General features: G+C 40.6%; 1 protein-coding gene across 6 annotated transcripts in view; it reads left to right on the top strand.

The window, feature by feature from the left end:
• The first annotated feature begins 1,730 nt into the window (after window positions 1–1,730).
• Window positions 1,731–15,777, top strand: part of slc4a10a (solute carrier family 4 member 10a) — a 352,554-nt gene continuing 338,507 nt past the window's right edge. For 3 of the 6 annotated variants that reach the window (XR_014536238.1, XR_014536239.1, XM_083557763.1), the window contains exons 1-4: window positions 1,764–2,104; window positions 6,782–6,808; window positions 13,539–13,620; window positions 13,761–14,127. Coding sequence is in view for 4 of the 6 variants with exons in the window: in XM_083557763.1 (XP_083413889.1) it covers window positions 2,057–2,104; window positions 6,782–6,808; window positions 13,539–13,620; window positions 13,761–14,127 (524 nt within the window). In the remaining 2 variants the exon portion in view is untranslated. Of the gene's footprint in view, window positions 2,105–6,781; window positions 6,809–7,513; window positions 7,899–13,538; window positions 13,621–13,760; window positions 14,128–15,777 lie in introns of those variants that run through there. The other 3 variants (XM_083557764.1, XM_083557765.1, XM_083557766.1) reach the window with 3 other exon arrangements.

The following is a 15,777-nucleotide window of genomic DNA, read 5'->3' on the forward strand; positions in this document are numbered from 1 at the left end:
ATAGTGTAGACGGAGTAGTTTCATGGTAATTAATCTCAACTTCCCTGGATAAAAAATGAATACATAAATTAATATATATATATATATATATATATATATATATATATATATATATATATATATATATATATATATATATATATATATATAGATATACAGTATATAGTCTACTTTATCCTATTCGATTAGTCATAATAATTGTAGTTAATAGACGTCAATTAATTTAAACTTATCCAGTCAATTGTGGATGCCAAGTATTTTAATTGTTCATTTACCCCCCAAAAATACAAATTGTGCAGGAACAAATGAGCCTAATGTGTAGTAGGTGATAGGAAATCCTCCCCTTCAATGGCGTAGAAGAAAAAAAAAATCCAGATGAGTATTAAAGTGGGTCATTATTGAATTGTGAATCTCTGAGTGTGCTTTAAACGTGAATTAAAAACCGAATTGGGTTTTTTTTGTCGATTCGACTTTTTAAGTCTTTTTTTTTTTTTTCAATGCACGAAATCACAAGAACAACAGTGCCACCTAGCGGCGGGTTCACACACTGCGGTTGTGAGGAAAATAAACCACATGGTCCAACTATTTAAATGCAGATTTACCCAGTTTCAAGTTTTAGTTTTAATGATCTCAATTTTTCTTTTGTATAATTCGACTGCAGAGGTTGAAGCTACTATAAAAACTATGATGCATAATAACACACCAGATATGATCCTATGTAGTGCTATAAAAACAGTCATGCAGCAGGCAGTACCACACTTATTCATCTCTTATGCTATACAGCAATAGTAGTTTTTATTTTAAAATTCTGGCAATCGGAAAAAGGTTTATTGAATCAATTTTAATAAGGTTTATTGAATAGTTAATTAATTCGGACCTCCAAGGCGCATTACACTACACTACTTGGCCAAAGGTATGTGGACACATGACCACATCTCTGAATGCATTGCAAACCTTCACTATTTTGGGGTGGATTTTACTAGATTTTAAACCATGATTGTAGGAATTTGTGATCATTCATAGTCCCATTACTGAGATCAAGCACTGATGTTAGATGGGGAAGTCTGGAATGCTCGTTCTCTTTAAACTTGGCCAACTAGGTCTACATGTGTCATCAAGATGAGACAGATTTGATGTTTCAAAGAAGGGAAAACTAAAAATTATAGCATATATTATATACTGAGATCAGGCAGTGATGTTATATGTGGAGGTCTGGGGTTCTCTCGATTTCTTTCCACTTTAACCTTGTCAAACCAGGTCTTCATCGAGCTCGCTTTGTGTACACGAGCATCTTCATGATGGGATAGATTTGGCGTTCTAGTGAACTTACAGGAAACTTATTTTATAATTGCGTGCTTTGATATATTGTTGCAAAGTTTTTAAAGCCATGGTCAGGTGTCTACATATTTTTGACCCTATTGTGTTTCTTCTTTTGTATTAAACGAGCACATATCTTAGCATGTCCTTACCTAAATTAACCACAAGATGTCGCCAGTGCTAGTATATTTTCTGATGCTGATTCACCATGCTGTAGATTTGGTGTATTTCTAAAGGTTCATGGAGACACAAAGAAAAAAAAAATTTCTTTAACAATAGAATAGACAAAAAAAAACTATATTCAAATATATATCATTTGAGTTATTTATTTATTTCACAGAGGCGCAATGGTTTTTTTTGTTTTTTTTTTTCAAATAATTATCATTGCAATCTGTTGATTTCTGTCGCACTTCCTTGATTATGTGAAATGCATTCCTGTACGTGCTCTACTCACACGCCATTGCGTCTCAATTGCTCACGTGCCGAGCGCCTTAGCTGCGTCACACGCGCGCGAGTCGAACGCCAAACGTGAGCCGCAGCGCTGCGCGAGCTGAGAAAAAGATAGCTTGAGAGAGAGAGAAAGGAACGCGCGCGCGCTCTCGTCCTTCTGTCTCTATATCTCTCTTTCGACCGACCAGCCAATAGTTTTTGTTGTCAATGTGCATCTCCTGAAGCTCCAGCAGTGTGTAGCGCGCGATCTCATCAATCATCAGTCCAACATTCAGACGAGGCCAGAAGAATGGACATAAAAGACCAAGGAGCGCAAATGGAGCCTCTTCTACCGCCGGTAAGGAGACACCTTCATGCATCTCATTCTCGTAGTTTTTTTCCCCTCATAGGCCCAAGGAATATGAGAGTGCATACAAATAATAAAGATAATAATAATAACAGCACTGTTGCATTTGGGATGAATGTGAAATCTGGTTTGGTGATGAATAGCTCTTTTTAGAGATGTGTCTTTATTTCTCTACTGAACTCCTCTGACTGACACAAAACGTGGCATCATCTGACATTGCCTTCTTGCCGTACTGTAGTTTTAGCAGCCTCCACGTAGCTCCTTCACATCGCATCATGTATGAAACTGGAATTTCATCTGAGCCCTCTGACTCCTGCCTCGTGCTCCTACTCACCATCTCTCATGAAGCAGGTCAGATGCAGTTATTTAACAAGTGCACAGGCTCTCCAAGTGGACCTCTCAAGCCAACAAGAACCAGAAGATTGATAAGTAGATCATAGATCACGGAGCATCTTCTTATCTCAACCTATATTTGAACATAAACAGAGAGAGAGGAAAGGTGTGTGTGTGTGTGGGGGGGGGTGTTAGAAGCCATATTCCATGCCCGCTGTAGTAAATGATGGAGATCTGCAGAGCATGAACGTCGCTTCGTGCACCACATAGTGTCAGGATGTGTTGGAGAGATAGAAGGTTGCATTGTTTGACTCAACTTCAGCACCACAGAAAAGAACAGGGGCACTGCAATACACAGAGCTTCTGAGGAAGTTTGATCAACTCTCACACCAAAGGCCACACCAAATCAAATTCAACTTGCTCGACACAATCATCATTTTTCCCCTTTTGACAATGAGTCAAGCAATATATACAGCATGGAAGCGAAAAAATGCATTTGCCACTAAAGCTTTTAGTTAAATCAACATAGCAGAACGTTTCCTTGTAGTATTCAACAATGTGTTTGAGTTTGCAGTGAGTAGCCCCCTGTCTGCCAGTTGGCTAGTAATCATTAATTAAGGATCATTTATTCAGTTTTGTCTGACTGATTTATTTTTGGAATATATAAATGTGCTGCCGATTATTCATATCAATTAAAGAGACTCCAAGCAAACAGAGTCCAATAAAAATTCCTGAGCAGCTAAACAGAGCAATTTACTAAAGATTACAGAATTGTCCATGCGTTAATGGCCTTTCTTCTTTGGTCTGTAGATATTAGTGGTGGTTTTTGTTATTCCAGGTGGAAAATGTATTGGCTTTAGTGCTTAAAACAGAGCCTGAACCAAAATGTGAGGGAGTTTGGGGTTTGGAGGTGGTTCAGATTCAGGTATTGTCACAACAGACATTGTCTCAAAGCAGCTTTACAGAATTAAAGAGTTAAGGTGAACGATGTGTATTTATTCCTGATGAGCAGCCGTGGCGACTGTGGTGAAGGAAAAACTCCCTTAGATGTTATGAGAAAGAAACCTTGAGAGGAACCAGACTCAAAAGCAGAACCTCATCCTCATTTGGGTGACATCAAGAGTGTGATTATAGTCTTTAAACACTACAGAACACTGGAGAGTGAGAACTAACATGAGTACTGGAGTGTAAGATTATGAGTGATGTTCTTTCTACAGTCTTTTACAGTCATTTGTGATTATAAGACTAGGAGCTCCTGAGCAACTCATAAAATAGCTCAACATTTGCGATCATCACAGATCCAACACCAACACCTTCACATCGTTAAGACGGGTTTGAACAGCGATGTGTTGAGGTGAACAAATGTGGGAGATCCTATTCAGGGAATGAATCATGAAGGTTGAGTTAGCCTTTAGCAAGGCCCTTAACTAACCCATATCTGCTCAGTGGTGTAAACTGTATGCTACAGTATACTATAGTCCAAAGTTTAGTGAAGAAGTATGTTTGAAGAAAACTGCCTTGATCAGGTCTAGCAGCTATAAATTGTTCAGCCCTGTTTTTCAAAACACCTGACTATTTCAGCCATATTTGTTTTTTTCCCCAAACTGTTGGAGATACACAGTTGTACAGTATATGAAGTCATTGGATGCTGCAGGATTAAATTTACCTTTCGCCTGAACTAGGAGACCCAAACATGTTCTAGCATGACAATGCCCCTGTGCACAAAGCCAGCCCCGTGAAGATATGCTTTTACTATAGAGCTAAAATCCTATCGAAGACCTTTGGGAATAATGTGAATGCTGACTGCAGCCCAGGCCTCCTCACCTCACCTACATCAGTACCTGACTTTGGATCTGAAATCTTCACTTCAAAATCTAGTGGAACATCTTTCCAGAAGACTAAATGTGGAAAGGAACGTTCAAAAAGAAGCACATACCCATTTCATGGTCAGGTGTCCACACAAATGTAGCATTCTAGGGTATGATATTGGCATCTGATAAGAGAAGGTCCTTCATGTCAATATCATGTTGCCTAATAATGTTAAATTAAAAAGGTGGATTTTGAATATTTGCTAATACAGTAATAATAATAATCGTGGTGCTTTTAAGTTGTAATTCCTTTGTGAGAAACGCAGCTCTCTAGAAAAGAATGCACACTGGTGTAATTACTCCGATTTTTTATGGAACTCAAAACAAGTCCAATGGCAATTTTTAAACCATCTGATTCCACAATGAACGCTAATAGATGAATCCTTTAAATCTTGAAAGGCTGCTATTGGTTTCACTTCAGCTGTCAGGTTGGCTGTTCGGGACACATAAAGCTGAGGAATCAGTTTGCAGAAAAAGCTGGCAAAAGCTAGAAGTCTTCGCAGATCTTCCACAAATTGGGACGCAGAAAATTCTGTTTCGTTCATACAGTAATTTATTAGTTTGTTAGTTCATTTGTTTATACATTTGTTCATTTATTTAGTCATTAGTTAATTAGTTTATTCATTTTCATTCATTTGTTCATTAAATCATTCGTTCATTTATTATTTATTATTTATTAAATGATTCATATATTCATTCCTTCATTCATAAATTGTTTATTCTTCCATTCATTTCATTCTCATTAGTTTATTCATTTGTTTATTCATTTGTTTCTTCCATCTCTCAGCCATATATTTATTAGTTTTTAGACCAATTATTAATTAATTTACTTATTCAAGCATGTATTCATTTGTTAGTTCATTTATTCATTTGTCATCCATTCATTTGGTAATTAGTGCATTTGTTCCTGCATTAGTGTATTGATTTGTTTATTAGCTCATTGGTTTCTCAATTATTTCATTCTTTGGTTTGTTTATTTATTTGTCATCCATCCATCCATCCATCCATCCATCCATCCATCCATCCATTTATGTATTCATGCAGTCCTTTATTATTTTGTTGGTTCATTTGTTTATTCATTAATTTTTCTATTTGTTTATTAGTTCATTTGTTAATTTATTATTCATTCAGTCATTCATTTGCTCATTCAATCTTTCATTTATTCTTACTTTGTAAGTTTATTTATTCATTTGTCATTCATTTGTAAATCAGATAATTTGTTCATCCATCCATCCATCCATCCATCCATCCATCCATCCATCCATCCATCCATCCATCCATTCATCCATCTGTTTATTGGCTCATTGGTTTATTCTTTGTTAATTAATTTACTCAGTCTTTCGCTCATTCACTAGTTTGTTTATTAAAGTCATCATTAATTTGTTTGTTCATCCATAACTGCATTACGATTGCAGTGGTTTTGGAGTCTTTTCTATCAACACTGTGCATGAAGAACAAGAAGACACCCTGTCTGGAAGGCCACATCTTTGTAGGCCACTGCATACACATTCACACGTTCATTCCCACCTACACCTTCTTTTTTCCCGGAGATAAGAAAAAAACCGCAAGACACCGAGAGAACAGACAGTAATCTGACCTCAGGGTCGAGTCGGAGAACTTGAACTGTGTGCTGTCTGGCCCTCGTATGTTTCAGAAAATGCTGAATGGAATGTCATTGAGATTGATTAGAGAAGGAAAGTAAATTCGGACTCGGGTTTGACCCCCAAACATGAGTTAATCAGGAAAGTGGTAGCTCAGTGGGTGAGATGTTGGACTTCTGATCATAAGGTTATGGGTTTAAATCCCAGGACCACAATGCTTTATTTAAAATGATCCTTATATAACGAGCAGGTTTTTGGAATTGATACAAAACCAGTCAAGGACAAATCAAGGTCACAACATTGCTAGAATAGCTTCCATGCTGTTGTATTTATTTTGAGGGTATTTCAGGCACACACATAAATACAACATGGAGATCAAAGACCTGTTCTCGTCGAATTCTTCTCCCGAACCTTGCAGAAATCTGCTCTTAATGCACTCTGAGTAATTATTGAGAAACCTGGACAATTTCATGTCATTGCACATCCTGAAGGAGGCAGTGTTTTAGATTGTGTGAATGACCATGTCCAATAATTATTGTTGCTCAAGGATGTGGATTGGGTTGAGAATTTATAACATTAAATGAGATGGTCATATAGAGGTCAAATAAACAATTTACATCCAGTTACAGTGTGAACTTTTCCTATTTCCACGTTTACACCAGGGATTCGAAAATATAACATTTTTTTGCTTTGGCATCGCATCGGGTTCAAACCTGTTCGGTTTCATTTTCCACAATCCATAATCTCAGCACAGTGTCCCGAAAGCATTCACCATTTTGATATAAAAAAAGTGTAAGAATTCTGTTTTGACTTCAACCCAAACTGCATTTGTAGACGGTATTCCCTGTGTCTGTGTCCTTCTGCAGGTCCAGAGCCCTGCCAGCAGTGAAGGGGTGAGTGTGCTCATATTGCCCGTCGGTATCTGTGTCCTGCATGGTGCATGCTCAGTGTGCATGAGAGAATGGACTCATTTGATTGCCTATTGATTGCATCACACCCGAGCTTTCGGGGGCCGGACTCCGGTGTCACTGCGAAGAGGTCAGAGACGTTTGGCGCAGGCACTGTTGAGTCAGATGTAAAGTTGTGATCAGCCATTAATTGAAGGAGATTCCAGGAACGAGATGTAACAGAGTGAGGGAGAGCTCCTGGAGGAAAAAAAAAGGAAGTGTATCACTCTGGTGTTTCCATTCAGGTTTTTTATTTGGGAAATCCAAAAAATCTGTTTATTTTAGAAAGTACGATTGAAGGGAAATGTGGGGAGTAAGTGATAGAGAGGTTGGTAAATGGAAGAGCTGGCAAAAGACCACGGCGAACAGACGGACACACAGGGGGGAGTTGAATTGCTCTTGTCTTGTTGTGCTGATCTGAGATCTAGGAGAAGGATTTGCTCTTTTCTTTCTCACCCCAACCCAACGCATTTTAGTCATATTTACACTTACACGGTGTGAGTATTACTATGAGTCATTATGAATTTGTAAAGCAAATGATATAATAATAATAATAATAATAATAAAAAAAAAAAACAATCATGCGGAACAAACCTGCGCCGGGCGTTAGCACTACATCTCCCAGAGTGCCTCGGGTGTCTTCACAGAGGACGCTGAGACATCGAGAAGGCATGAGAGAAGAGACAGAAAGGAGGGAGCTCGACACACGCACACACGCAGAGCACCGATCAGACACACACACACCCACAAAACACATGAGCTTAGGCTGCAGTCCACGCAGTCAGTGATGTCGATGCTCTAACCTCCTTCCTGATTGGTGGATGGACGACTCTCTTTCTCCAAAAAAAAAAAAAAACACACACACACAGGCTGGAAATCACAGTCAGATGGGTTTGCCGCGCTGAAAGGCTTGTCTTGGCGTAAAGCTTGAGCCCGCTGAGAAGTGCCAAAGCTCTTCACCAGCCGCTGAATCAGGCACTAGCGGGCACACAGCATGCAGCAGCGAGCCTCCGAGCGCAGCGACTTTAACTGCCAGGTAGGACCGAACCCTCAGAGTTCCTCAGGGAACCCATTGGGAACAAAATCTCACCTGACCGACTGTAACAGCTGCTGTGTCCTTGAGCTTGTTTCTGTTTGAATGGGTGAGAGATTGTGCCCTCGTTTCAATGTATCAGATTTGTATTTGTGTGTAATGAGTTAATTGGATGCTCATTAATTGATTAGACCAATGCGCTCTTTGGAAAACCTTAGCCAGGGCTTTATTCCGTCTTCTCTTCCCTCCCTTCCTTTCTGTTTCTAGTGCTGCAGCTTATCTCTAATTACAATTTTTTCTTCCCTCTGATGGCACTCTCTGGTGTGCCTCTCTCTCTCTCTCTCTCTCTCTCTCTCTCTCTCTCTCTCTCTCTCTCTCTCTCTCTCTCTCTCTCTCTCTCTCCTTTCCTCTCTGTCGCTTTGCGATCGCACGCCTGACAGACCGAAATCACGGTTCGAGATTGTCAAGGTCGGAGCACTTCATTGATCATGAAGGAAATGACACGTAGAGACCTGGTATTCTGCTGATTACAAGGTCATTGTGCTGCCTCTGCTCCATACACGTGATTCCAGATTCCAGTTGAAGGCGTTGATGTGACCAGGATGAAGTGTCCTGATTGTGCTGATATGGCACGTGTGTGAGGGAGACACGTCGCCACGTCTCCACGTCACGCCTGCGCGTGGGGCCGAGCGCTCCGGCTTTTGTGAAAGGATACTGATGCTGAGCTCGCCGTCGCCATGGCAACCTCGACCATCTGTAGGGATCAGACCCAAGGCTTTCGGCCAATCCCGTGGCTCGGATCGCACCCCCTCCCTGCACTGATAATCTCCTCCTTTCGCTTCTCTTGGCTGAGGATTCGGAACAATTGCACAATCCAGAAGCGCACACACACACACACACACACACACACACACACACACACACACACACACACACACACATTCATGCACTCTCTCTCTCTTTCTCTCTCACACACACACACGTATATATGGAACAGATGCATGTAAGGAAATGAATATACAGGCCATGTTGCATTCTGTCACTGGGTTATTAGATCCCCCTGCTGGGTTTTTCTGGATTCTGCGATTGTGATTGTGATTTGGCCTCACGGCGATGCTGTCAGTCACGCATGGAAATGAGCTTTTTGTACATGATAGATAGTTTTCCCCCCCGATTTTCTGCAGCGCGAAGAACTGGGTCACAAGGCGTGTGTGTCCTAGAAAACTGCAGAACAATCCGTGTTTTGCTTCCCAGAGAAGATTAGTAGGGAGCGATGGTGCACGTGTGGAAGAGAGAACGAGAGCACAGAGAGACTGGCATTATAAATCTGTATGTTTTTTTTTTTATAGGCGTATTAAGAATCGAGAAATGCAAGCTGTAGAATTTTTTTTAGAGATATTAAGATCTGTAGGACCTGATCTCCTCTTAGGGTTTGTCTTCCTAGTAGTGAAGAACAAAACTTTTCTATATCTAAATGAGAACAATATATGTGATGATGTAATATAGAATAATATTTTTAATATGGAAATAATGTGCTCTTCGGAGATCTTTCACCGATGTCGTTGCACATTTAGTTCCCATTTGCTGTTCGAAGATTTGTCTTCTGGGAAGATGTTCCACTAGATGTTTTGCTCATACAGACACAGTAAAGTCGGGTACTGAACGAGGTGAGTTGAGGAGGCAATCAGCGTTCCAATTCAATCTAAAGTTGTTCAGTAGGTTTGATTTCAGAACTCTATAGCAGGAGATCTTCCACTCCAAACCATGAATAGCATATCTTCATAGAGCCGGCTTTGTGCACAGATTTGGGTCTCAGTTCAAGAAAAGGGAAAATTTCATACTTGCATGCCCACAGGCATCATATAATTGTGTGCCTCCATCTTTTTGGCAAACAGTTTGGGGATGAAGAACATATTTCTGGAAAAGTCAGGTACTTTTGTGCATATAGTGTATAATATGTTATTGGTTTGGCGCTATTTTGGTTCTCAGATCCCTGTGTAATGATGCACGGCACGTTTGAATAACACAATTATGGTGTAATTTCCTACACATCATTTCTTTAAATGTATACGCAAGTTTTCCTGAGACGAAGGCGAGGTGTTCTGTAGTGTTGCGTAACCCTCGGAGACTCGCTGATCAGCAGCGTTTCGCTGATTTGCTGTTCACGCTAAGCCTCTGTAACGAGTGCTGACCCGCACTCGTCACTGTTCAACACAAAAACGCCTACACACATTAAAATCTTGTGATGGGGATAATGAACTGTAGCTGCAGTAATTTGGGAGGAATTGAAATTCTCATGAAGACACCTGGTGTGAAGAAGATTTTTTCCATATTGTGGCAAAATTACACACAAGATATATATCAAAATATCAATCGTATTTACATTACAGCACACTGAAATTAGCTTAGCCCAGTTTGTTAGGAAGTTGGGATCAGACTCCAGGGTCAGCCGATATACAGAGCAACAGCAGAGAAGGTTATGGGCTCTGCTCAAGAGCCTAACAGAGGCAGCTTAGCATTGCTTAGGCTCAAACTTCTGACCTTTTGATCACTAATCCAGAGCCTTAACCATTTTAGATAGACGTCGAAAAGTTCAACCAGGACTGTCCCGAAAGATTACATGTGCATTACAAGCATCTTTTGGCAATTCGATTTGAGAGTAATTGTATCTCGCATCCCTCCACTGTCTTTTATTGTCATCTCAGGAACATATATGTGCGTCCATGTTGGGAATCTTGCCACGTTTTACGGGCTTACAAGCAGCTCAGTGGTTAAAACTTCAGGGTAAAGATTAGCCAACGTCCCTAAACCACACCTCTTTCTATTTTAAGTAGCTTTAAATAAAAGCATCAGTTTGATGAATGCACATTTCTGTCTCTAGCTGTCCAGTTTGGATGATTCCCGCACGTATATTAGTTTTACGTTTATGTTTTTGCCTCAAAGGAGTGTGGTCCTATGCTGTTGTACCCTATTCACACCACCATGGTTGTAAAGAGTGATCTGAGTTACTGTTGACTCCATGTTATTTCAAATATTTTATCCGTTTTTCCTCAGATCTATAAGGCGGGTGTTTTTTTTTTTTATTTCGTTAGCGCTCCAGAGCGTGAATACAGTACGCTGCAAATGTAAAATTTGCCAATTATAATGGCAATTAACAGCTCCTTCAAAGCTCTGTCCCATATGAGAGAGATGGAGAACAAGATGGCTTTTATGCAGTGAAGGAGCTTTGTGTAAAAATAACATCAGGCGCAAGTAAGCGTGTGCGCATGCATATTTAATGCTATACAGCAGCATCAAAACATCTCCAGAATATATCCTGTGCCTTTACTGTAACCCATTTGGACCATAGAATGGAAACTCGAGTACATATATATTTCAGAGCTGTTGCTCTATAGAGACTTTAAGCCTTCTGGTGCTGCAAATGTTTATAAGAATGTGTGTGAGAGAGGGAGTGTGTCCCTGAAGCATACTTTTTTAGGGCAATGGGAACAGAAAGTCGAACGAGGGGAATGGGGGGGGATGAGAGGTTTCTGGACAGAGCTCTGGAAAGGTGTGAAGAAATTGGGGGGAAAATAAAGAAGCATGTTTGTTACACTTGAGCTCTTTCTTGAGGATTCTTTCTAATAATAGAACAATGGAAGCTGCAGGGGGTGCCCGTGTGTGTGTGTGTGTGTGTGTGTGTGTGTGTGTGATATGCTTCAATTAAATACGTGTGTGCGCATGTGTGCTATTGAGTGACGAACAGGTGTCTTATTCGTTATCAATGGCTTCAAAAAGAACGAAACCATTGAAGTGTGCTGTTTATGTGTTAAACATCATGCAGCAACAGAGCACGGTGTCCTTCAGATCTCCTCTGTGAGCTCGACAGAACGAGAGCCGAGGTCTCAGGCTGATGATGTCACTGACAGACTGCAAACAATTTCCCAGGGGTTTTGGGGGGGATGTTTCCATGGAGATACCAGGCTCTCATTATTGGCTGTGTCACAGACGTGACAGCTCGAGCACCAGCCACCAAGGCTGGTACAGACACAGAACAGACACATGTGTATCACTCGATCAACACTACGCCCTTTGATACATTAATCGAGACGTGTGTTAACAGTCTATTTTTGGTTTGCAAATGGGATCAGGATTGGAGCAGTGTTTAAAAAAAAAAAAAAAAAAAAAAAATACTGGACTCAACATTAGACGGGGAAAAAAAAGCCCAGCAGCTATTTATGGACTTAATGCGTGCTGATCGTTGACCTTCCTACGCTATCGTTTAAAAAAAACAAACGCAACGTGGAAGAATTTGCTAATGTTTGTACGTTCTTTCTATTCCAGCCATTGTAGACAAATGTGTCTGCTAATCGCCTGCATTCTGGTCCATGGTGTAACATCTTATATATGTATTTACTTCATCTATATTTCAAATCTGCTCTGTTATCATAAAGTCAGGCAGAAAATCCTCCGTGGAAATAGTTGTTTAAGTCCCAGGGCTGGCTGTAATCCCTCTGTGGATTAAAAGATCCAGATTATAACTTGTAAACTGCTAAATGATGCACACAAAAGCAGTGTGGGGAATCTATTTATGTTTGTATGTGTATATAAAGAGCCACAAGGGCATTAATAAAGTCCTGTAGGTAAAGTGACGAGGCCTGGGGTGCAGTCAGTCTTCTAATTTATCCCAGAGGTGTTTAATCATGTTGAGTTCAGAGCTCTATCAGAGGCTACTCAAGATATTTTACTTCAGGGGCATTGTCATGCTGGAACAGGGTCTCCTAGAACCAGATATGGCTGGAAATATTAGCTATCCCAATACATTTGTCCATATAGCGAAGATATATATATATATATATATATATATCCATATAGCGTTCTAGATATAACAGGCCGTGGGCTGTACTCATTTCCATGGTAACCATACAGTAAGGTCAACCTCACAGAGGCCGGTGCTTATTTTTGGGACGTTTCCGCCAGTTTCTCTCTCCCAACTTTCCTGATTCACCTTGAAGCCCTTCTTTTCAACTGGAAACCGTTTTCTTTCGCTAAGGATGCGTCCACTACATACACTATAAAAACAAATGCATTTCGACACCTGACTTTTTTTCAACCATATGTCGTTATTTATTCAATTGTTATAAGTGATATATAACTCGAGTTGTAAAACGAGTTGAATATTTTGATATTGTGGTCTGACACTTGGGTAGTTATTGTGAAAAAGCTCCAACAGCCTGCAACACTCCTACTTGCCAAAGTACAAAAACTCAATCTCCGCACTATCAGCAGATCCGTGGTGAGACAGATTTGTATTGTAAGTGGGTCTGAAACCAAACAGACGCTCCTGGATTTGTTCCAGGTTCTAAATGTAATAAATACAAACACTTCATGGAAAGGATTTCTCTGCTACAATAGCAGATCCGGTTGCAAAAGCCACAGGTCCAGGAATCTCTACTGACTGGAAATGTAGGTTGAGTATACGGATGCAGATGCTCCAAATTTGTGGAAACAGTTTGGAGAAGAACATACAGCTGGAAAAGTCAGATGTGCCAATACTTTTGTCCATATACTGTAATTTGTGTATTAAAGAGATCTGGGTTTTTGTTGTGTGTGTATATAAGCATGTAAGTAAATTCATTCATGTGTGTGTGTCTTCCCATGCAGAGAAATGATGAGGAGGCCGTTTTGGACAGAGGTGGAACTCGCTCCATGCTCAATACCAACTTCGAGAAAGAGGAGCTAGAAGGTGATAAGAATCTTTATTCATATGACTCTTGCCATCTTAATTTCCAAATCCTTTTTTCCTTTTCTTGTTCCCAAAGTCAGTAGACTTCATGTTCTACCACTAGACCAAATCTGTCCTAAGCACGCTTTTTCCTGATGTAGGCCACCGCACGTTGTACATCGGGGTGCATGTCCCGCTCGGCCGGAGGTCCCACAGGCGACACCGTCACCATGGACACCGACACAGGAAAAGGTCAAGAGAGAGAGACTCAGGAACTGAGGACGGCCAGGACTCTCCCTCATACAGTAAGAGTTTGAGAGACAGAACGCTTGTTGGATCGTGCTCGTTTCAGCTCTCTGTGACTCGTTTTGCTTCTCCATCTACAGCAGACACTCCGTCTCAGAGGGTGCAGTTTTTGCTGGGGATGGAAGATGAGGATGAGGAGCACATTCCTCACGCACTCTTCACTGAGCTGGATGAAATTTGTCTCCGAGAGGGAGAGGATGCCGAGTGGAAAGAGACTGCAAGGTGCAACAACAACACACACACACACACACACACACACACACACACACACACACACAAACACACACACAGGTGTGTGTGTATCTATCTATCTATCTATCTATCTGTCTGTCTGTCTGTCTGTCTGTCTGTCTGTCTGTCTGTCTGTCTGTCTGTCTGTCTGTCTGTTCAACTAGATATTGTTGAGATTTGTGCTCATTCAGCCACAATGATGTGTGTTAGTAAAGTCAAGTACTGATGTAGTTGAGGTGAGAAGGCCTGGGGTGCAGTCAGCATTCACATTCATCCCAAAGGTGTTTAAAGGTTTTGTGCATAGGGGCATTTGACATGCTGGAACAAGCTTTGGGTTTTCAAGTTCAAGTGAAGGGCAAAAAAATCATGCAACTGCATTCAATTACATAGTGCTAACAGTTTGGAGAAGAACCTCATACGGCTGGTAAAGTGTGTCCCAATACTTTTGCCAGTGTGTATGTCCCTTGAAAGTTAAATCTGGAATTAGATACAGCTGTTAGATTTGATCAGATGTTCAGTCTGTCACCTCTCACACTACATGTGTAGTGTCAACACAATTTATATATCAGCTGTTAAAAATCTCACCATCTGTTCTTCGGATCTTTCACGAACCTTTCAGTTTGGATATTTATAGCCGGATGTTCGTGATGTAGTTTCAGATTTCTTTTTATTTTCTATTCTACTTTACCTAACAAAATTTATACTGATGATTTAATTATATAATAGCTTTATTATGAACAATAGGCTTGAAGGGTTTTGTGGGTTTTTGTGATGGAAGATTCGGATTAATACTTCGGATTAATAATTTCGCTTAGCGTAATCTAAAGGGATTCATATTGCTAATTGATTCGTGTAACGAGCACACAGTGCATTCTCTCCCCACTCCATTTCCTATGGAAAATAAGCAGTGTGGTATATCGATTTACTCCGAACAATCGATTGGTGCAGTGAACCAGGCCCCCGCCTGTCCGAGTCCGAGTGCATCCTTCTTGATAAGAGCGCGTCGGCCCGTTTTCTGGGAAGCGCAACTAGCCGTTTCACTGTTGCTGTCATATTGTGAATCACGTGTGTTTATTGCTTTGAATTCACTTGTGCTACATTATTTGCATTATTATGTAAACTGTAGTGTCTTTTGGTTGCTGTATTCTCTGGATTGAAAGATGCATCTCTATCAGATGCTAAATTCCTAGCCAAATTCTAGCCAGCTTTCCTCTATTACATGACAGCCTGGAGAGGTGAAGGATAGTGTGTGCTTCCTACAAGACACACAAAACAGGCCATTATTTCGAACTGCTACTTATGGAATGGCCCATGGACGAGTAACACACCTGAAGGAAGTTGAATGCCATCTGCCTCCTCCCACATACATGAGCTCACAGATGCCCTTAAGTGGTTATTGTTGCACTTACTGACAGGGTAGAGAGAGTCGTGACATCTATCCCATCCATAAAGGTCTTCAATAGAGTTAAGGTCAGAGCTCTAAAGCAGGAGATCTTCCACTCCAACCCATGTAAAGAATATCTTCATGGAGGCAGGCTTTCAATGTACAATATATATCTCCATCTTTGTGTTTTGGGGAAGAAGCAACAAATAGCTGGTAAAGTCAGGGGTCAAAATGCTTCTGTCTAAATAGTGTAGTTA

This window comes from Silurus aristotelis, assembly GCF_946808225.1.
Source record: "Silurus aristotelis genome assembly, chromosome: 13".
Taxonomy (NCBI): Eukaryota; Metazoa; Chordata; class Actinopteri; order Siluriformes; family Siluridae; genus Silurus; species Silurus aristotelis.